Source organism: Vombatus ursinus, unplaced genomic scaffold, assembly GCF_900497805.2.
Source record: "Vombatus ursinus unplaced genomic scaffold, bare-nosed wombat genome assembly UNPS02008961.1, whole genome shotgun sequence".
In the NCBI taxonomy this organism is placed as follows: domain Eukaryota; kingdom Metazoa; phylum Chordata; class Mammalia; order Diprotodontia; family Vombatidae; genus Vombatus; species Vombatus ursinus.
In genome coordinates, this window is record NW_020948739.1 from 8,760,121 (window position 1) to 8,783,862 (window position 23,742).

Genomic DNA, 23,742 nt, shown 5'->3' on the forward strand with positions numbered 1-23,742 from the left:
CTTATTAGATAGTATTAAAATTCCCACAATAAATCTATTTGTACAAGTCCCAGAAGGTTAAATGAAGATTCTGATAATAATGCTGATTTCCTTCTTGGGAAGGAAGAATTATTATAACTTACAGCAACAGGTTTTGTATTTGGCATTTGTTTTTAAAACACAAGTCATAACACAAATTATTTTAAGATTTCATTTTTTTCCAAGATAAAAATATTTTAGTAAAAATTTTATTCAGTCACTCATTAGAAAACATAGCATTTAGACTTGCCTGCTGGTGCTGATGTACTGGAAGGAGTTGTGCTGGTAGTTCTCTGATTTTGGGTGTTGCGTACAGCCCACTGCATAGAACGGGGTGCCTGGGCGGCACCATTAGCATGAGAACTATTTGTGGTTCTTTCCAGTGGTTCATCAAGCATAAATGTTTCCTGCTCTATGTCATCACTCTGGCTACTGCTGCTGTCTGAATCACTGGAGTCATTGGACTGAGAGTCATCTTCAGAAAAAAATGCAGGTACACTGCTGGCACCTAAATTTATCGACATAAAAAAAAATTTGTCCTGGATTTGATGGTACACTTAAATGAAATTATTCTGCTATTATAGCATATTCACTTTCGAGAAAAGAAACATGTATAACAGAATCCTCAGAATATGATCAGTGGCCCATAAAACCAATTGCTAGTAAATGCTTATTATAAACCTTTTTAAGGTAATAAAATTGAAAATAAATCAATGTATGATTGGGAACATAAAGCTGCAATATGGCTAAAATAATTTCTTTAACACTAAATAACCTATAGAATGAGAAAAATGAAGCTAAAAAAGATTTAGCATCTCCTTCTATATACTGTAGCATTTTTATCAATTTAGACTGAGCAATTCAATAGTGGTCAGAATTTAAGCTACTCTTTTCCCCAAAATCAGATTTAAAGAAAAACTGAGAACAGCCTACAACCCTGTTCTTAATACCACAAAAAGAAAAGCTATGATTTAGGCTGAGACCTCAGGAAGCAAAAAGAAATTTAAGATACTTCACAACTTTTCTTCCACAGCTCATTTGTCCTTGTGTAAAGTGACACTAGTCTCCTGGTGAGATGTTAGAGACTACATCTGTCTAAAAGTTACCCATGTTTTATAGATGGCATAAATGAGTCAATGTCACATAATTAGACATCTATCATTTAGGCTAAGATGTGGTTATGACCCAAATTTTAAAACAGCAATGATGAATACACTAAAACACATGAGGTGGTGTGGAGCACATGCAACTGGAGTCTGACCTTGTCTCCTTACGTGGGAGCCACATGCTGCTCATTGGCAGCTCCTGAGTTTTCCCTGGTATTGATTCTTTATCCATAGAAAATTAGGGGAATAATATTTAGCTATTTCTTTCAGGGAGTTATTGGGAGGAAATCACTTTGCAAATACTAAAGTGTTATATAAATCTGAGTTATTATTATTATTACAATTAATATGGGAGAGGAAAATAATATAGATGAACATGTGTGTCATTCATTGTAGGTCAGATAAAGGTAGGAAAAAAGAGGGTTGTTTTCCCTTAAGAGAAGCTTTCAAAGGAACAATATAGGGTAAATTCTTTACTTCATAAAGCAACAATGAGAAAATGCAATCAGCAGAGAAAATACTCAATTACAAACATCAAAAACTGTGTCTAAATATTACATATGATGACTATTATTAAGCAACCTTTAAAGGCGACAGAGAACTGAAAAAAAAAATAAGCTTAGCTGGTACAATTCAGACAGAAAAGAGTTTGACTATTTATCACAAGTATTATTCTTCACTAACTTTCCCAATTCTAGTACAAACTGTATATGGAGAGGGACCCAAACAAAACATCACAGTCAGGGTGTATCTTATGCAACCTTAGTCTCAAGTGGTCAAACCTCTGTACTTCTTCCACTGACTCACTGTTCGCTACAAGGTCATGTCATATCATTTCCCCCATTCTATGGCTCCCTTAAATATACCAATGCAAGAGCCAGTACAGTCATTTACTATCTAATTTAGCTTTTTACCAAAATCTAAGTATTCTGAGGAATGTATGAGAGTATCTCATGAAACCTCAACTGTGCTCTCTTCTGCCTCTATTAACATATATGCCCTTAATATAATAACACAAAGTCTGTCTTTATAAAAACTACAGGAAATGGGGGTAGGTGGGGTGGGAGAAGAAAGAAGTTTAATGAACACTAAAAATAATCAAATAATAAAATTTAAAAAAGAGGCCTGGTGCTCCTCCCCAATGAAAGACTAATGCTAGGAGGAGAGGATTCTAGGAAGATAGAGGTCAGAAAACTTTCAGCTCTCCAAATATCCTCCACAGAAAAACACAGAACATTGTCTCAGAGCGATTATAGAGGAGTGGAAATAAACAAAAGTCAGGGTAAAACAGATGTTCTCCTAAGACAACCTAAGAAGATTCCAGGAAAGATCCAACCTGCGTGAAGTGCAAACACCTCTAGCCCGACTCTGCAGAATAAAAAAACAACAAGCTCTGGGAGCAGCTAGGGTTGGGAGGCATCCTCAGCCTTAGAAAGTTTCATCTCACATACAGCATGGAGGTCTGATAGCTGAGGAAAAGGCTGAAGGACTTTTGACTGTCAAGGGATGCCAAGCACAGGTGTGCTGCTCAGATGCATCCCAGGCTGTGGCTGAGGGGAGGAGAAAATTATGAAACGAAAGTAAACTAACTTGAAATAGAGAATCAAAAACTTAAGGAAGAAAATAATTACTTGAAAACTAGAATTGGGTAAAGGGAAGCTAATGACATTCTAAGATACAAGAGAAATCATAAAACAAAATCAAAAGAATGAAAAAATAGAAGAGCATATGAAACACCTCATCAGAAAAACAACTGATCTGGAGAATAGATTGAGGAGAAATAACGTTAAGAATAGTTGGACTGACTGAAAATTATGATAAAAAAAGAATCGTGATGAAATATTACAAACAGTTATCAAGGAAAATTGCCCTGAAGTTCTAGAACAACAAGGCAAAGCAGAAATTGAAAAAAATCTACCAATCATCACCTGAAAGACATCCCAAGATAAAAACTTACAGGAATATCATAGCCAAGTTTCAAAGCTCCTAAGTTAAGGAGAAAATATTGGAACAAGAAAAAAAATTTTTTTTAAATATCATGGAGCTACAATAAGGATTACTCAAGACCTAGCAGATACTACATTAAAGGACCATAAATTTTGGAATACTGTATTTTGTCGAACAAAAGAGATTGGGTTACGACCAAGAGTAACTTACCCAGCAAAGTTAAATATAATCCTGAATAAAAAAAAAAAGTGGAAAAAAAAATGGACATTTAACAAACTGAAAGACTTTCAGGTATTTGTGACAAAAACAGCAGAACACAAAGGAAAATTTGACATTTAACATCCAGGAAAAATTTAAAGTAAACACTAAGGACAAATTACAAAGGACTCAATAAGGTCAAATTGTTTACTTCTTATATATGAAAATATTATCAGGTCTATTATGACTGTCATTTCCATTTGGGTAATTTGAAAGCAATGCTTGGGTTAAGCTGAGTATGATGGGGTGATTCTTGAAAACAAAAAAGTGTAGGGGAGATAAAAAAAGAGCAATTATCTTATACAAATGAGGCAATAAAGGAAAAAATTGATACAGAAGAAGCCAGTGGGGGAAAGGGCAGATAGTGCTGAAACCTAATTCTCATGGGGAATGGGTTAAAGAGGGAACAACATCTAAATCTAGAAGGGTATAAAAGTCTTCTAAATTCAGAAAGTAAGAGGTCAAGAGGATCAGGGGGGTGGGGTGAGACGACAAAGGAGGGATTCCTGGAGGGGTGGGTAGCTTAAAGAATAGGAGGACAAAGTAGTAGATAAAATGAATTTATTATATATAAATTAAATTATTTATATAAATTTATTATATATAAATTCATATGGCATGGATTTACATATAAATGTATTATATATAAATTCATATGGGATGAATTTACCCATAAAACGGAAACTGATAGCAGTTTAAAATTTTGAATTTAATAATATGTTGCTTTCAAGAAATGCTATAAAAATGAGAGAGGCACACAAATATTAAATAAATGTCAAGAGTAAAACTTGGTATATAAAAAAAGCAGGGGTAGTACTCATGATCTCAGACAAAGTTAAAGCTAAAATAGATTTAATCAAAAGAGAAAAATAGAGAAACTACACTATGTGTCAGCCATATTATTCAATATTGCTTCAGACCATTTAAAAACTAGACAGGATAAACTTGAGAGTATACCTGCCAAAACAGACACAGGAACTATCTGAATATAAATATAAAGCATGTTTTATACAAATGCGGTTAGATCTAATTAAATGAAGTAATATATATTGTTCATGGCTAAGTAAAGCCAATATATTAAAAAAATGACAATTTTACCTAATCTATTTATGTAATTCTATCTTAATTAAACTACTAAAAAATTATCTTACTGAGTTAGAAAAAATAACAAAGTTCATTTAGAAGAATAAAAGGTCAGGAACTTCAAAGAAACCAGCAGAAAAAAGATGTAAAGGAAGCAGGTCTACTAATATCACACTTTAAAGCATAATAAGGTGAGAACATTGTTGAGGTGGGTAATTGATTTTTCTAAAATTTTCTTGTATTAAAAAACCTATGCCGCCAAGAATAGAAGGAATGCAGAAAATTGGGGGGGAAACTTTCATAGACAATCTCTCAGAATGAGATTGGGTTGGAATATTGCTGTAGTGTAGGAAATGATGAGCTGGTTGATTTAGAAAAACATGGAAAGACTTAGACTTATGAAAGAAGATGCTATCTACCTTCAGAAAAACATCTATAAACATGTATGTTTATAGATATCTAGGTATCTGTATAGTGTGTGCGTACTTGTGTGTGTGTGTATCCTGCCATACTTTGTTGTATAGCCTTCTCTGGGGGAAGAGGAAGGGGAAAAAATAAAATAAAAAATGCAAAGGAGAGGACAAAAGAAAACCTACAAGGAAGCAAAGAAAAGCTGTACAGCTTTGAAAACAATATATGGTATTTATTATATAGGTTTTCTTGAAATGAAAATTTATTGCTTTATATTAAATCTTCTCTTATGTTCTGCATGACAATGTTTTTTTCTTTTCTTTTGTAATTAAGTTAAAAATACATTTAAAAACTTAAAAAAAATAGGAAAATAAAAGACTAATGCTAATAAGATCCATCTATAGGTCATCCAAACACTTAAGAATAAGACTGGATCCTGAAAAACATATCTAGTAAGTATTCCAGATGGTAAGAAGTCTTCAATATGATTTTGTATAAGTCCTTTATGGAAAATTTTTAAAGAAAGGACTCAAATGTTCTCTGGTAAGAGATCATACAAATGGCAGAAGTACCCACATGTACAAAAATATTTATAGTAGTTCTTATTGTGGTGGCAAAGAATTGGAAATTGAGGGGATGCCCATCAATTGGGGAATGACTGAACAAGTTGTGATATGTGAATGTAACGGAATAATACTGTGCTGAGCAGACAGACTTTAGGAAAACCTGGAAACACTTGTATGGACTGACGCTGAGTGAAGTGAGCAGAACCAGGAGAACTATACATAGTAACAGCCACAATGTGCAATGACTGACTTTGATAAACTTGGCTCTTCTCAGCAATGCAAGGACCTAAGACAACTCCAAAAGACTCACGATGGAAAATGCTATCCACACCCAGAGAAAGAACTATGGAGTCTGAATGCAGATGGAAGCATCCTATTTACTCTCCTTTTCCTTTGTTGTTTTATTGACTCATTCTCGTGGTTCCTCCCATTAGTTCTAATTCCTCTTTGCATCATAACTAATGGGAAAATATCCTTAATATGAATGTGTAAATAGAGCCTATATCAAGCTCTTGGGGGAGCAAGTCAGAAGGGGAGAAAATTTAAAACTCAAAATCTTATGGAAGTAAATGTAAATAAAGTATTTAAAGAAAAAAAAACCACCCTCAAATTAGCTGTTGCTGCCACAACAAGGCTGTACAATAGGTTTTTAAGTACATAGGAAAGTTAATTTCCAATATTATCATTCTTACACCCTCCCCAACATTCTTCCGAATTCTATGGATGATATGGATAATATAATATGGTAAGAGACAAAAAAAGTGATGAAAACCAGAAAGTGATCATAACAATAAATAAAACATCTTCTCTTTGAACTTAAAGAACTTTACATCAATGTTGATGTAATTCATGAAATTATTTTTTCAGAATAAACCTTTTAAAAAAAATTTCAAAGACATCTATCTCATTTTGGGGTTCTGATGTATTTTGGGACGAGTAAGGTGTGCTCAACATGAAAAAGGGAAAGAGAAGCTGCAATGAGACAACATACCTGCTTCTGAACCCGCAGTGGCTGCAGTCACAACACTTCTTCTCCCGCTAGCATTATCTTGGTTGCTGTGGTTACTCTCACTGTCACTTTCTGTTTCAGCAGCTGCTAATAAATCCAGTTCCATATCACTCCCTAAAAAGATTTTAAAGGAGAAATATCATCAGTCACTCTATGGAATCAAATAAAAAGCATTAAGGAAAAGAAATAGTGATAGAATAAGATGGAAATAAACACTATCAATCTTAATAAGTGATAGGCAACCACAAGCTCAACAAGCTTAGATATGAACAAAAACAAGAATCTGAGCATAAATGTACATACATACATATACACATATATACAAACACACATACATGTACATAATGGTACTTTAATTTATATGAAGAACTATTTAAGAGCTTATAAAGGCTACGGTCCTTCATTTTTATGCTCTCTATTCCATCCATTTTAACAAAATGATTCCATTTTTAAAGTGTTTTGTTAACATAAAATACAAAATCTCTCTCCTCACTCCACCACCAACCACTGCAGAACAAAACCCAACTAACTGGCCTCATACCATCCTCATCATGCTCATCATGCTGACCCTCTGCTTCAGCATTTTCTTCTCCATGTTCTTCTTGTTCATCATGATGATCTTCTTCTCCAGCAACACCTTCCACAACCTCAACCTAAACCCAAAGTCTTATTTTTAGACAAATGATAATAACATCCATTATAAAAACTGCATTAATACTAATGTTCCTTTATAATACTCAAATGAAATGAAAACTATGTTAAAAATTGAGTGTGTACTAAAGTCAGAACTGAAAGCAAACCCTGCCACTAATAACTTTGTTTCAGAAAGTGATGGTCTTTCTAACCATTTGAAAAATATTGTTTAACAATAATGAGTTAAAATCAATTTCACTGGCATTTATCTTCAGTCAATATGTTCTTGAAAGATACACTGATTCAAACATGCCCTACTTAAGTCAAAGTAACTATTTTCTACCTGGTCATGAACTAAGGATACCAGGTATTCAACTATATATATGATGGTTATGCCAGAAAGATGCAGTTTAATTAGTGGTCAACAAGTTACCTGATTCATTTGTTATTTGATAATACTATTATACTAATAAACCAATTAAATATTAACAAATTAATCTGATAAAACAAGACGACCTCTTCCACATCTGCTGAAACAATATCATCTTGCTCTTCATCTCTGCCTCGAACAGGTTGGGATTGACTAATACGTCTCTGTTGAGGATTCCTTATGATATAAGATGACTGAGATTGACTAGAACTGTAAGAAATTAGAGAAGTGTAAATACAGTACTAATATAAACAGATGCCATTTCAAATTATGTTAAGAAAGCATATTTTGGTTCATAAGAGAAAGATCATTAATAGTTTAGAAATAAGATACTCTATATTTAGACTCCACTTCTAGTCGATTTATAAGCACCATAGAAAGCTTAGTGAAAATTTATATAGGTATATATTAAATATCTCAATAAATGTATTTTAAACATAGTGTTTCAAACGCATGAAGCCAATAAATCTACATAACACATGCTACATTAATCTGACCACAGAATAGTATTTGGCCTGGAATATGTTGAAAGAAAACATAAAATAATAGCCCAATAGGTATACTGCATTAAACACCTACACAAAATTTAAAGAGTGGAGTAACTGGGGTGGGGAAGTGATTTAAGATAATTTTTATACTGAAAAATTGTCATACAGCATTTAATGACATAATTTCATATTAAATATTTTGGAGTAGAAATTGATGTTTACATTAAAACTTCCCCAAAAGTCCCTTGATAAAAGGTATTATTTCCTTCTTTATATTAGTATACCAACCACAAGCACAGTGCCTGGCATATTAAGACTTAATAATTAGCGCTTGCTGATGGATTTGTGAAATTAGTTAAAGTAACTGATAATCTGTAAACATAAGATGCAAATTTCATATCAACAGACAAAATAATTTTACTTATCACAAATCTGTTAGAAAACAATTTGCCAATCTCAAAAGTAGTTTTTATCTTTCTGGTGGGCAACCTCCATTTCTTCATAGGTGTTAAGATATTCATGACCTTCATGCAACCCTCAAATTAGTACCTGAACACTTGGTAAGACAGCAGTTTTGTCAGTGAGAGCACTTCTATTCCAGATGAAGATCATAGCCCCTTAAGAAAGAACCTTTTGAGCTGCTAAGGCAACTCACCACTACTGAGTTGTTCAGTCATTTTTCAGCTGTTTGCAACTCTTTGTGACCTCATTTGGGGTTTTCTTGGCAAAGATAATGGAATGGTTTGCGACTTCCTTCTGCAGCTCATTTTACAGATGAGGAGACTGAGGCAAACTGGATTAAGTGACTTGCCCAGGACCACACAGCTAGTAAGTGTCTGAGGCCATTAATGAACAGTGAATTGCCTACCAGAAAACTTAAGTGGTATTCACGATATTTCTAAGTTATTTTGTTAGTAGATTTTGAGGCAACTAAAATGAATTGATCATTTACTAGTTAACCTTCCACTGATTAGTAACAGAGCTCCTCAGAAGACAGATTTTATCCATCTTCGCAATATCTGGCGGACATTACCACATTGGTAAAGCTTTCCAGATCTCAAGGTCATCACCATACGACAATGAATTAAGTATCAGAACAGAATTATAAGTTTAGTACAAAAAAATTGCACTAAATTTGGATCCCAATTTTTAGTGGTTAATTTGGAGTAGGTTGAGTTCAATATATAACTACAGCAAAAAATGAAAAGTCTTCAGGAGGAAGATGGGGAATGAATGAACTTCTCTTTTCTAGGTTTTCATGACATATTTTCTTCGATCTCCTTTCGCTTTCTGAACACTCCTCAGTTTTCTTTGCTGGCTCATTATCTACATTTTGCCCCCTAATTGTGGATGTTTTCCCAGGGCTCTGTTCTGGGACTTCTTTTCATTTCTCTCTAAACTATCTCTTGGAGATCTAACTAGTTCCTACTGGTTTAATTATTATCGTTATGCAGATGACTCAAAGATTTAAATATCATAGCCCTAGCTGAGATTCAGTCCTACATCAACAACTGCCTACTAGACATTTCAAACTGGATGCCTCTGAAACATCTCAAATTTATGTCTTAAAGAGAACTCACTGCCTTTCCCACAACTCCCCTCTTTAAAATTTCCGCATTTTCTGCTAAAGGCACCAACATTCTAGTTTCTCAAGTTCATAACTTTGGATTTATTCTCAACTTCTCATCCCTTATATCTAATCAGTTATCAAATCCTGTCATTTCTACTTTCACATCTCTCCCATCTGACCCCTTCTCTCAATTCACATAGCTATGACTTTGGCTCATAATTGCCTTCTCTAGTCAACTCATTCTACAAACAGCTACAAAAATGATTTGCCTTCAGTAGATATGATCATTACTCTCACCCCCTCAAATTCTAATGGGTCCCTGAAAGCCTCTATAATCAATTATAAACTCCTCTGTTTAGTTTTTTTATTCTTCAAAATGAGACCCAAATCTTTTTTTTTCCAAGTCTCATTATACTTTGTTCTCCTAATAACACTGTGTGTTTCATCCAACTGTTATTTTTTTGTATTCCTAAAACACAGCCTTCCATTTCCTGCTTCACTGACCTTCCTCCAATCACCCCTGCCTCCCCCGGCTAGAATTATTCTCTTAAGGAGAAAGGTGTCCCAGTGGAGAGAGCCAGCACCAGGCCTGGAGTCAGGAAAACCTCAGACACTTACAACCTATATGACCTTGGGTAAGTCAGTCCACGACTATTGGCTCCACTTTCTTCAAGGTTCAAATGAGATACTATTTGTAAAAGTGCTGGCACACAGAAGGCACTTAATAAATGCTTTTTCCCTTCCTCCTCCATTCTAAAACACTACTTTCTTTAGAAAACTGTTTTTGATCCCAAGTACCTGCCCACCCTGAATATTGTGCCATTTGTTCTGTAAGTATTTAAAAACATCTATATATTCAGATACATACAGGTTGTCATCTTTCAAAGAAGGTAAGCTCCTTGAGAGCAAGGGTCATTTTATGATTTGTATTGGTACCTCTAGCCCCTAACACAGTGTCTCATACACATTGGGAGACCTATTTAATCATTAGATCATTAGACCTAATACCTTAGTCCTATTTAGCATGGTATTTTTCTTTTGCTAACAAAATCTCAACAAGTCTTGAACTTTGAAAGCAAAGTAAACAATGTTGCAAAATAATCTGTGTTTGCTGAAAGTAATTGCAAAGTCTCATCTCATGTTTAGGCTTCAACTCTTTCTATCAAAAAGGCCCTAAAGGCTCTGAAATGAAGCTGCCAGAACATATATTCTCCATTTTCATGGATAAAAATAGCCTGCAAAATCCAAAGATGTTCCAGATGCAAAAGAGGATACATCCTAATGTCTAATCTACAGGAGAGAACCAAATAGATTTAAGCACTGTTACCATTTAATTACACAAAATGTGCTTACCACAAATAAACCTGTATCATTTATAGACAGGATAATGTAAATCATCCTATCTGAAATTTGCACACAATAGATGCCAAATGTTTGCTAAAGTAAACAAAGATTTTTATAGATCTGCTCTTTCATTGAATAAGGTAAAAAAAATTTATCCATAGATTTTTGTTTTGTTAACTCCTTTTCTGTTTTGTGAAAACAATGATAGGTAGTATTTATATAACACTTTACACGTGTTATTTCTTACAGATGCAAAAAAAAAAACCAAAAACTTTTCTGTCATTTTTTTTAAACAGTCAGAGTCATGTTGAGTCATTCACAAGAAAAAAGATTCCCAAACTTATTTGGCCCAATACCCACTTTAAAAATTACTCAGTGCCCCTATAGAAATCTACTTTCTTCAACCCTTTAAGAGTTTTTTAAAATTTTCATCATTTCAAAAACATATAATTTTTAAATGACACACCATAAATTTAGTAATTTATTGTAAATTTGTAGTTTTTTTCCTGCATTGAAATTTTGATAATACAACGCTGCATCATATAACTGTATAGTATCATATTACAAACAAGTCATTACATGCAAATATTCCTGCTGATGCATGCTGGACTTCCCAACAAAGTAGGACATGCTCACCTGCCAACACTTGCTTATTAAGACCTACTGGTGGTCTCGACCACTTATCAGTTATAACTTGCATTTTGTATGTTTATTTGGAAAATAATACAATCACTACAACTTTAACTGTTACACAACAGATGAAACATGTATGAACAGTTTTTCAAAATGTTCTTCTCTTCTTTCCTTATGCTCCCACTACCCCTTTATTTTTATTCAATGCCCCTCAACTGCATCTGAGGCTACTACCCCAAACATCCTTCCAGTGCCCTCCAGGGGTTAGTATAGCCCACTGTAGGAACCTGTGCATAAGAAAAAGGTCTGATGTAATTAGAAACCATTAAGCATAAAAATGCCTTCATCATAAAAGATGAAAAACTAAAAAGTGACTCTTGGCAAATTGAGGACAAGATGAATACTCAGAGAAAAGGGGGCAGAAATGCCAAACAAACTTGATGGAACTAGTTAAAACCTTCCAGTTGCTAGTAAATAGCCAGGCAATATGTGATATTTAAATATTGGGAAGTTGACACTTTATTTGATAAAAAAGTAAAATGAGTGAGGTGTAAACAAAACGGCCCTAAGGAACCTATAAAAGAAAATATTAACATCTTCTCCCTATGTCTGGAATACAAGCTTTTAACACCATCTTCAAACTTCACAGAATGCCCACAAAATGATGTTATCTGTGAACAACAAGGTGACTGAAGGACATGGAATTATATAATCAGAAGCTGGCTAAAAGACTAACACAAATAAATCCCACTTGGGCTTATCAAACAATCAACAGGCATTTATTAAGCAATGACTGGGATTACCAAGACAAAAGGAAAACAATACCTACCCTCCAAGGACCTTGTAAGTCATAAAGGTAGGCAATGGAGCATCACTTTTTAGGAATATAAAAAGACCAGTTTAGTTGGACCTCTATATGTATATCAAAGGGAATAACGTTTATTAAGGTAGGATGGCACTATATTATTAAGGAGACAGGACTCTGATTCTAGAGGCTAACAGGGAAATCAAATCATGAGTGTACTGAGCAGAGGAGTGACAAGGTCAGATCTGTGCTTGAGGACTATCACTTTGGCAGCTGTGTGCATAATATATTGGAGTGGAGAGGGACTCAAAGTCTCAAGATCAATCATCTCTGGACCATGATTCAGTTATTACGCTTTTATTATCTTTTTCAATTCTTTCTGGTCTGTGACACTGGGCAACAGAAACTGTAGCTCAGTGAAGCAGATGAAGATAAATAAGCACCTGGGTTTACAGTCCTTTCCAGGTCAACACATGCAGCATATACCCAAGATGAAAAGAGACAGAAAAGGCAATACGTGTAAGATGTTTCCAGGAAGACCACTGAGTTTATACAGGATTGTTTTATAAATATATGTTGTTACTTCACCTTTCCCCCTCTTGGCAGTCATATAGGCAAGTCAAGCCAACAGTTTTCAAGACTTGTGTACTATAAACATTAATGGCAACAGACGGAATTCAGAAGACTGCTGCCAGTGGCACCCAGCTAATGAGATAATGAGAACAAGCACTAGAAATGAAATTTACCTGTTAGACTGGTCTGATGATGGTCTTGGCGGTAGTGGCTCCACAGAAAAGAGCTCTTCACTGCCCTGCATAGCGTCTATACTAGTACTAGCTAGAGTAAATGGGGCAGTGGGACGAGCAATCCCCATCCTAACTGGAATAATCAAGGATTCAGCTACATTACACAGTTCTTCCACAGCATATGGCAACAATGCTTGAAATACTCGCTTGCACTTCCCAATTGGCTGTGGAATAAAGTTGCTGAAAAAATAAGAATAAATTTTTTTACAATCCTTTGAATATAACGAACAAGCTAAAAAACTATGTGCCAGAAAAACCAAAAAAGGAATATTGAAAATAAACAGAATCTTACTTTTTCTTTTTGGATGAGGCCATTTCCACACTAAGAATGACAAAAACTCTTGCCACTGAACGCAGAAACCTCATTGTAACAGCAATAGCTTCTTCTCTACGACCAGGTGTGTATTTATTTTGTAGTTCTTTCACAAGAGTACCAAGCAGTGTGTCTAAAAGCTAAACAGAGTGCTCCAATTATAACCATTTTTCAAACGCCATGAAGTTCCCCTATGTATTTTTATTCAGCACTATTGTAAAACTCAGTGTAGGATTTTCATTTGTTCGAACAATGCTTCAAATAAAAAAAAGTCAAAATCAATCATAAAAGAATTCTGAAAACTTGCCAGCAGTCACATGACAAGAAAGCACTCTAATTAAACAGTACTCAACTAAGTTGGAATCCACAAATTAACAGAGTTGTGGAGGGGGTTTTTTTGGGGTAGGGAAGATTGCTGAAGGTTAGTTTTAGAAGGGAACAGCAAATAGGGGAACAAAACCTATAATAAAACAATTAATCACAACAGAACACTACTACACATAAACATCTTCCAGGGGATGTGTCTAGGGGAAGTATAGATTTAGTCCAATCTTCCTACAGCACCTACATCTATAATACAATGACAAATGATACACATAATAATCTTAAGGCTCTGCAGGGTAGTTAAACATATTTCACAACAGTATACTAATTTGAAAAAGATTAAATATCTAAGAAGAATATCATTAAGTTCAAAAAAGGGAAGCTTCTGTTTAATTTTAAATTAAGCCACTCATAATCCCTAAATGCAGTCAAAGCAATACTTCCTTACAAGAGGTCTCTTTCTGGCTAACTACTCTATCCTCCTTGAAATTTCTTCATATTTATTTTTTATGCACTATAAATATCTGTACAAGCAACAAATCCTCTTCTGCAAGCTCCTTAAGGGCAGACAGTTTCATTTTTGTCTTTATATATTTCCAAGGGCCCAGCACAAGTGCCTGGAACACAGCAGATGTTTAATAAATGCTTGATGACAGATTGATTAAACCAAAATTCCCAATCCTCAAATTCTAGTTTATTTTACTAGACTTACTGCTTGGATTGGTAGCATTTTTCAAGTAAACAGGAGCACATTTGTAAAGTTAGTATTTTAGACAACATAAATTCTAACAAAATTTTATAGTAACACTTTAAAGATGTCAAAGTAAACAGTCAAGTTACTCACCAAAATGTCTGCTGTACACTTAACTATAAGGCAGTGTGTGAAACAGTCCAATCGAATTGTGCCACTTTGCTGATTAAGGTATACTTGCTCTTCAGGCAAAAGGTGACCTATTCTACTGCTGGCACTGAGACTTGAAAAAATGACAGAAAAATTACATTCAAGTGTCTACCCTATGTAAATACAAATTACTAAAATGAAAATTTACTGATTAGTACATACGGATCTTTATTCTCTTGTGAACCAAACATAATCATAGATTTCAGAGCATTCCAGTCCTGTAAAACCCTCTCCAAAGCAAGTTGAGCAAATCTTGGAGGCTCTAAATCATGATCAGGCATATCTGAGTCTGGAAGAAAGTAAAAAGAGAAGTTAAGAGTGATGAGGGCCTGGGGCTTTACTTTTCACCCTCGAACCAATATTTGTGTCATGCTCACCCTCAGGATTTGCAGTTTTCCGGTTGCGGTCTTCTCGGATTCTAGGTGGCCGATACTGGCAGTGCTCCACTGTCTGCCTGGCCACAGTCTGGACTAAAAACAGCAGAAGGTGTTCTCCCCTAGGGAACAAGAGAGTCAAAGGGCCACATAAAACATTAAAATAGAAAAAGATTTCTACTGATACCATCTATTACTATTTCCTGGTGTACATGTAAATATACATGAGGAGCGGGCAGCTAGGTGGCACAATATAGAGCATCGGCCCTGAACTCAGGAGGACCTGAGTTCAAATCCGGCCTTAGACCAAACACTTGACACTTACTAGCTGTGTGACCCTGGGCAAGTCACTTAACCCCAATTGCCTAAAAACAAACAAACAAAAAAACAACAACAACAAAAATATACATGAGGAGACCAACCTGTTTGTGTGCACAGTGATTTCTATACTTGCCTGCTGTTTGGCAGAGTGACCAGGTTAGTGGTAGTGAGCAGCCGATAAAGCAGATCGAGACGTGCAGATTTTTGCCCAGCAATGAGGGTTTTACATTTGCATTTCTCCCAGCAATCACAGTAAGCTGTCGGGGAAGTCCGCTTGAGTCTAAAAAGAACCCATACAGAAGTCTTCAAACTAAAGTTCTGAAAATATTTCTCAAGTAAGTGTCATTTGTATAGGTATGTATTGAAAGTGAAGAACCCTGTGAAGCTTATGAGCCCATTTTCAAATATGCAGTAAAAAGTACTGGATATACAAGATGAAGTGGCATCAGAGCTGCATGCCCTGCCTAACTAGCCGATCACACAGAACTCCTGGAAAAAGGGTGACTGATGCCTACCACGTCTGTCTAAGCATTATTAATCAACTGCTTCAATATTTAAAGCAAGAAGGTGGTATGAAAGGTGCTAGTAAATTTAAGACTAATACTTACTTGTAATCATGACCTTTATGACAAACTCTCGCGCATTCTGTACAACAGCAAAGTGATTCTAGTAATCCACAAGTTCGACACTCAAAAATATCCTAAAATCAAAATGTATAATATAAAAATAATAATTACACTTTTAAAGTTGTATGGCTGTGACAGACAACTACTTTTTTTCATAGGTTTGGCAACTGTTAAACTCAATCACAGGATCATAGATCCTTATCATCTCAAAGATGAGGAAACTTGGGCCCTGGAGGTTCGGTAACTTGCCATAAATCATACAAAGTACATTGCAAAAGTGAAATTTGAGTCTGGGTTCTCAAGACTCCAAATCCATTGCTCTTTCCACTGTGCCACTGGGGAAAGTCATTGTTCCACATATATCACATGTAAAAATGCAGTATTAAAACTAGCACTTTAAAAAACACTCAGTTTTCTGAAAAAAAGTTGCTATGCTTGCTGCATGGAAAGATACACATGTACATCAAATTACCTAACAAGGTTCTGTAGACCTGATATTACTAGTTTTTGAACTATAATAGTGTATTACATGAACTCAGATTTTGTTAATATAGCCTTCCCTCAAGGGTACTGCATAAACTGCCCTATTCCCACTTTGAAAAAATTTAAAATAAAATGTTTTTTGAGATCCACAAATAGATATTAAGACAGGTGATTTCTTTTTCCCAATTCTTTTTTCCTTTTCCCCAGAAGGAGCGGAGCAAATCAAATCACAAAGACTACTAAGGAATGGTTGGGTTACAATCTACACTGGTTGAAAAAGTACTCACACAGATAAAATCATAAATCTCTTAAATATGGAAGTAAAATAAATAATTCTTTTTTGTGAAAATTTTTAATACAAAACCTGAAAATTATTTGATTGTCTGGTACCCAGTTAATGAATTTCAACTGTAAAGTAAGAGTACAGGACAAGGAAAGTGGAACTGGAGAAATATTTTTTACCATCTTAACTGGATTACAATTAACATTTCAGACTCCATGCTACATAGTATTACTTACCTGATTAATGTGCTCTGTTCCAGTCCAGGTAAAACTACATGTATCATTGCAACACAAGACATATAAAGGAGAATCATCAGGATTTGTGCCAGATGGACAAACCATTCCCATAAATACATCATCTTCTTTTTCACTTGAAGATGCCTCTGCTATAAGGATTGAGAACAATGATTTATATGAAAGGATTCTTTCACTGTGTCACTTAGTTCTTTCCTCAAATGGGATGCTTAGCAAACACAGTATAAATATTAAACTATTACATATTAAAGTCAAAAGAATATGCAGAATGAAATCCAACCAAGTGACGCAGAATATGATATATCATGAAATAGCAGCATACAACAGAGGCAGGCTAAATAAGTTCATCTGAAAAGATGCAAGTTATTTGTTTGCTTTACTAAAGCACGTTTGTAACAAAGAATTTGTTTTTTTTTCCTTTCCTCTTATTCCCAATGGAGGAAAAATGAGAAAAAACAGATTTCTGTTTATCAGAAAAATTTTTTTAATAAAGAGGTTGGGGGGATGCTACAGATACAGAATGTTTCATGCACTTACAGATGAGGTAATTTTGTTGTTAGTTTTGCTTAATTCTTTTACGTTGTTACAAGGGACTTTTCATGTAATTTGTAATGTAAAAAGAAGACATCAATAAAACTTCTTTAAAAAGTGGAGATAGTTCATCTAAGCAGACAGAATGAAAATCTTATCTTAAATTCCCTTATCAGACCTACATTAATTTTGTTCCTGCAAAAGCTTAATTATATGTAATCCAAATATTCTATGGTCCTCTCCATTCCTTTAGCCACAGTATTCAAATAACAATAACTGTCATACCCTTGATCTTGCCATCACCCACAAATGTACTACCTCCACATTCAAGGATTCTAAAATCCTTATCTATTGGCTTTTCCTCTCTTGTTCTTCCTTATATAACCCTATTCTCTATCCTCATCATGATCTCCAAGCCCATGACCCTTCAATTTTTCCCCAGGGCTAGCTCCCGCTCTCTCCTCTTTTTCCCATCTTAATCTCACAAATGAAGCAATTAAATTCTACTCTGTCTTCGTCTCTTGAATTCCTAACCCTCTCATCATTTTGGCCTCAATGCTGAACACTCATTCTATGTGCCACCTTTACTCCTATATACATGCTGTTGAATAAAGGTGCAGAAAAATCACACAACTGTTCTGAAGGGTCCACTATGCTCTCATTGCTGTTAGGCAATCCTACTAACTCCTTATCCTACTATCCATGGTGGCTTTTCCAAAATTTTTCACCCCTCCTCAAATCTCCCATTGCACTCTCTACCCATATCCTCTTAGCACAGAGGCTTGCCTCATATTTTACAAAAGAAATTGACATCACTGAGATTTCTCTCTCACATCTCCTATCACTCATATACCTTCTGCCATTAACTCTTCCTTCACTTCATAAAGTGGCCTAAATCTTTACCAAGTCTCACCACCTCTAAAGGGTTATTGTAAATTTATATGGCCCACAATTCAGTTATCCTGGCAAATAGAAAGCTGTATTCTTAAGGATAAATTTCACAAGAGGAACATATTTTGGAAGGGGATAGATCTTTACTTGGCAAAATGAGCATGAGGACAGGGACTTATACTTGACTGGAACCTCTACTTGTACTGTATTAGTATTTGTACTTGTACCGCACCAGTATTTGTGCTTGTGCCAGAGTAAAGCTAAGTATGATAGCACTGGAGAAGTTGCATTTCTCAGGTCCAAGTGGGAAGGCCCCTATGTGTCAGCTAGAGTTAAAAGCCTTTCAGAGTCAAAGATTTTATTTGGGAAGGGTTTGTTTGTATAATAAATTGAGAAAATGAACCCTCTCTCTACTTAAGGGGTGAGAGGGAGAAGGGGAAGAACCACCAAGGAAAGAAACTACAGCATTTTCTCCCCCTTTTTATCCAAGGCTCACCACTATAGCTTATATACCAGAGCACCAATGGAGAATACCAGTGAAGATAAAAAGGACAAGCTGGAAAATGCTGAAAGAAGATGCTCTGCTATAGAGATGTTTAATATTGAGATGAGAGACACTTGGGATGGGGCGTGTATGTTCCTCCTGTTTCTGTGCTTGTATATATGGTTGAAAGATAATTATAAAAATGGATTTTTATATTAGAACACTATGTAATATTGGATTTTTTAGATGTAAATTTTGTTAACTGTTAAATCTGTTCATTTTTTATATTAATTTTAGGTACTCCTTTCTCCTTTATTCTTATTATTAAAAGGAGGAGGAACTGGGGAGAGGAAGAAAAAAACTGACAAGCGTAAGTGATAAAAAACAAAGTATCAATAAAGTGTATTTTTAAAAGAGAACATACAGTAATAAGCATGTTATCTTAAGGATACAGGGGGCAGACAATAGATGAAAGGAAATGGGGTCCTCTGATTTATAGTTAGTGTCCATCACTAACAGTAAGAGATAATCAAAAGATAACTAAAGAAAGGCAGGGCCAATGAATATCAGGTTAAAAAATATCCAAGAGAAGACGTAAGTGCAAAAGGACTCATGTACTCATGTTATTAATTGCTACTAAGAGAATCAAAAAGCTCTCCTCCTTCATGATGCAGGTGAAATCAAATGTAGAAAATAGGCAGTAAACAATAATGGAAAGAAACACTGATGACACAAATTCAAATGACATTTGGAAAAGGGTCAGAGGAGAGATGAATGAGTCAAGTATGTGGGAAGTGACTCTCTTAAGGAAGAGTACTGTGTAGCAAAAAGGAAAGTTAAATTTGAGCTACATATACTCATCAAATGTGTAGACTGTGGCCTAACTCGACTATTGAGTCGAAATACTAAGTAATTAGCTAAATTCAAGAATCTTTCTACATTATTCTATTATATCTCTGTCCAGGACAGAAAGGTAGGACAAATCAAAACAAATCTAATTCAATTTCTTAATTGCTATCCATAATCAACTCTTTAACAAGAACTTATTACATGTGTATTATATATACCAATACAAAGAATAAAAGTACTCTTACTTGCTGACAGCGTACATTCTAATGGGGAAGAAAAGAATATGTTGAGAAATTTACATTCCACAATTTGTGAGGAGAGCTGGGAGATACACAAAATCTTTTTCACAAAAGAAAAATATTTCAAAAGAGAAATTTTCTCATTAAAAGATGTAATTACCTATTTATTAGGTTCCATTAAATTATATTAAATACAGAAAAATTTTTTTAACATAAAATAAATGAATAATTCTGTATATTTGGGAAATTAAACAAATTTACCTTTTGCAATTTTCTGCGCTGTTTCTAAGATGGTGATTGCAGCAGGGTAAGCTCGGCCACTTACAGCAGACATAAATGGTGTCATACCTCTTGCATCCCTAGGATAAGAAGAATCTCATATTATAACTTAAAATATTTCTATTAATGCTTGAAATGTTTAATTGATTTCTCAAAAGTATTAAATTCAAATAATACTTATTAAGTATCTACTACACATACAAGACACTGTACTAGAGGTACTAGGGATTCAAAGATTAAAAAAACAACAATGGTCAATGTTAATAGAACTACACAGATGAAGCAGATAATGTGTTCGTGGGAAATTAGTTAATATACTTGTCTTTGAAAAGTGTTCCTCCTCTTTGGGTTTGGTTACCATTATCATAGCTCTTAACTCAATAGGCATGGAAGGTACCATGTCTCTTTCTAGTTTTTTGCTGGGTCTCCTTTCTCCTCAAGTATTACTGTTAAATAATTTACTGCTTTCTCTCTCTTTCTCTCTCTACTCTTCCCATTCAGAAACTGACACAGTTGTAACAATTAACATGACATGAAGGAAGATTTTGTACTGATCTTCCAAATTCTCATTACAAATCGTATTTCATATTGTGGTTTAAGTAATTCCACTTTGATGTCCATTTATTGGAACTTACTATGTCTAATATGAAATTCATAAGATTTAGGGCTAGAAAAGACCTTATGGATCACCTTCGGATTCCTCTCCCCTCATTTAACAAATGAAGACACTGCAGTACAGGAAAGGTCAAGTGATATGCGAAAGGTCGTCTGGGTTTGAAGTCCCAGTACTTTTCCCACACTATATGAGAGTTCAATGTTTTTCTGATAATTTCATGGTTTTGTGCATAGGTGTAGAATTAAGAGAAATAAGGAATACCTCTTTTACTGCTCATACCTAATAATTTTGGTATTAAAGACATTATGACAGAAAATTCAATGCCTCAATACCGAATTAAAGATAAAATAATTTTTAAAAATAAAGGGAAAGAGAATCTAAATATACCTAGAGGACTCAGGGATAATATCCCAAAATATCAGTTTATATATGAAATTAGATTCAAGGAAATGCTGAAGTAGAAAGATGTACTGTTTCTGTGTACATAAATATGGATTCTCTCCTCACCTCATCCTTAGATCTTTCTTCTTCAAGCAATACCACCTAAATGTAATATTTTCTGACATCTTCCCAAAGCTACTACTGACCTCCCCAACTATCTGAAGTTATTCTCTGTATAGACATATAATACCTAGCATTCGTATAGAGCATTTTAAATGTTTGCAAAGCACTTTACATACATTATCTCATTTAATGTTCACAACTGTGTTAGGTATGTTCTATTATTATCACCATGTTGCTGATAAAGAAACCGAAGCTGAAAAAAGTTAAATGACTTGCCTAGCAAGTAAGCACCTAAGGCAAGAGTTGAACTCTTGACTCCAAGTCTAACATTCTATCTGCTATGCTACCTGGCTGCCTCATATATAACTAGTCTTCCATGAGAATTGGGATAGTTTCATTCCTCATATTTGTAACCCCAGCACCTAGTACAGTGCCTAGAACATAGTACATTCTTTATAAATGTTTACTGACTGAGATACCCACATGCATAGATACATTCTTGTATGTTTGTCATAATGCATGTCAGCAGTCAACAAACTGAGAGGTGACTGGTCCAAAGTAGACAACTCTCTTTAAGGGGAAAATACCAAGGCCCAGATATGACAAGTAACTCGCCCACTATCACACAGTATAAGAGGTAAAATTAAAACTCAAGCGCGCGGACTCTGAAGACAGAATTCTTATAACTGTGCTCAAGAACCTAGCAAATGATAATTTGTACTCATTTGCTACTGAGACAAAATACCATCTTTCGGATATAAGCAGCATTAAATGGGGGCAGCTAGGTGGCACAATGGATAGAGTACCAGCTCTGGAGTCAGGAGGACCTGAGTTAAAATATGGCCTCAGACACTCAGATTCTTACTAGCTGTGTGAGCATGGGCAAGTCACTTAATCCCAACTGCCTAGCCCAAAACAAACAAACAAACAAATAAACAAATACCAAAAAAGCATCAAATGAAAACAAGCCATTTCCCTTTAGTTCACGGCCAAAGAGTGGAAAATTCTGACTTGCCTCATGATTGGGTGACACTAATTTCAATACACATGAGAAATAAATCTTTATGATGATATAACTAAATAAATAATAAATCTTCATGCTTATATAACTAATATATAACTAAGTGTCAGATACACACATACACACACACACACAAATGTTATATATTATGAGGTTTTTGTATTGGCAGATGAGCCCCACCTAATTTACTTTTGATATTAAGTAAATTAATTTGTATTTTTGAATGTCCATTAAATGATGGCAAGATATAACAACTCTAAACAACAGGCTAGAGAACCAAGTGGGGAACATGGGATTAGAAATTTCTTACAGACAAATGATGTTAACATAAAAAAATTATTAATATTTTCTATGAAAAAATTTCAAACAGTTATTTAAATAACAACTTCAACTGAATTTTAAAGTGAAAAATAAAATGTCTTACTTGGCAGATAAGAGTTCTCGTAAATAAGGCTGCAGAACAACACTGTCACATAACAATTTTAGTATAAAGTGAGCATTTGCTTTTCGATCTTTTGACTCTACTACAGATGGCTCAGTGGAGGGACCTGTAATTAAACACAAGAGATTTGTAATAAAACATCAAAATCTGTGTTATATAAAATATAACCCAGAATTATGTATTAAGTTAAATGATTAAATAGATCATTTTGTTAAGAAAAAATCTACTATTAGTTGTGAGTTATTATTTTCATTAAAAAGAATTTTTACAAGTTCAGAATACTTTTATAAACCTGAGTAAATTCTAAGGATATCTACATATATGCCACATTTTTGCTGGAGTGTAAAACGTTAATTTAGAGAAGATCAGACACTTTTCCAATCAAGACAATAGAACTTTAGGTAATATGAGTATATGTAGAAGCCTATGAGCAAAGCAAACCCTCTTCTTTTTCATAATGCCTATGCAGATAAACAGTGGATTCTCACCTGGGATGGTGGAGGTGCTTGGTCCTTGACCAGTGCCAGTCGCTGCTGTGGTAAGAGATCCCACAGCGGGGGCCAGGATAAAATCAATGTCACCATCTTTCAGTAAACAGAACAGCAGGATGTACATCATTATATAAAACATATCCCTAACAAGTTGCTCTCTTAATTGACCCTAAGGCTTTTTACTGCTAGCCACGTCAGGTCAGACAGAGGTCAAAATGGATTAAAAAAAAAAATACAATAAAATGAATCCACTTAGATTAATGACTACTCTGATTTATTAACATATAAAGGGTTTAACTTTTTAAAAAAGAATATAAAGAGAACATTCTTATAGAGAAGAGATGCTGAAAGTAATTTAAAATTCTATTTCTAGCATTTCAACAAATTTTAAAATTAACGCCTTTCTCAG

The 23,742-nt window shown here is 34.6% G+C and overlaps 1 protein-coding gene across 3 annotated transcripts in view; it reads right to left on the reverse strand.

The window, feature by feature from the left end:
- UBR5 (ubiquitin protein ligase E3 component n-recognin 5) overlaps window positions 1-23,742 on the reverse strand; it is a 176,449-nt gene that overhangs the window by 30,084 nt on the left and 122,623 nt on the right. For all 3 annotated transcript variants that reach the window (XM_027850037.1, XM_027850036.1, XM_027850035.1), the window contains exons 24-38: window positions 23,331-23,426; window positions 22,825-22,948; window positions 20,242-20,339; window positions 16,969-17,117; window positions 15,949-16,040; window positions 15,474-15,620; window positions 15,023-15,141; window positions 14,808-14,934; window positions 14,589-14,718; window positions 13,400-13,560; window positions 13,048-13,287; window positions 7,548-7,671; window positions 6,940-7,051; window positions 6,381-6,512; window positions 269-526 (exon numbers count right to left, since the gene is read on the reverse strand). In XM_027850037.1, the coding sequence (XP_027705838.1) occupies window positions 269-526; window positions 6,381-6,512; window positions 6,940-7,051; window positions 7,548-7,671; window positions 13,048-13,287; window positions 13,400-13,560; window positions 14,589-14,718; window positions 14,808-14,934; window positions 15,023-15,141; window positions 15,474-15,620; window positions 15,949-16,040; window positions 16,969-17,117; window positions 20,242-20,339; window positions 22,825-22,948; window positions 23,331-23,426 (2,109 nt within the window). The remainder of the gene's footprint in view (window positions 1-268; window positions 527-6,380; window positions 6,513-6,939; window positions 7,052-7,547; window positions 7,672-13,047; window positions 13,288-13,399; window positions 13,561-14,588; window positions 14,719-14,807; window positions 14,935-15,022; window positions 15,142-15,473; window positions 15,621-15,948; window positions 16,041-16,968; window positions 17,118-20,241; window positions 20,340-22,824; window positions 22,949-23,330; window positions 23,427-23,742) is intronic.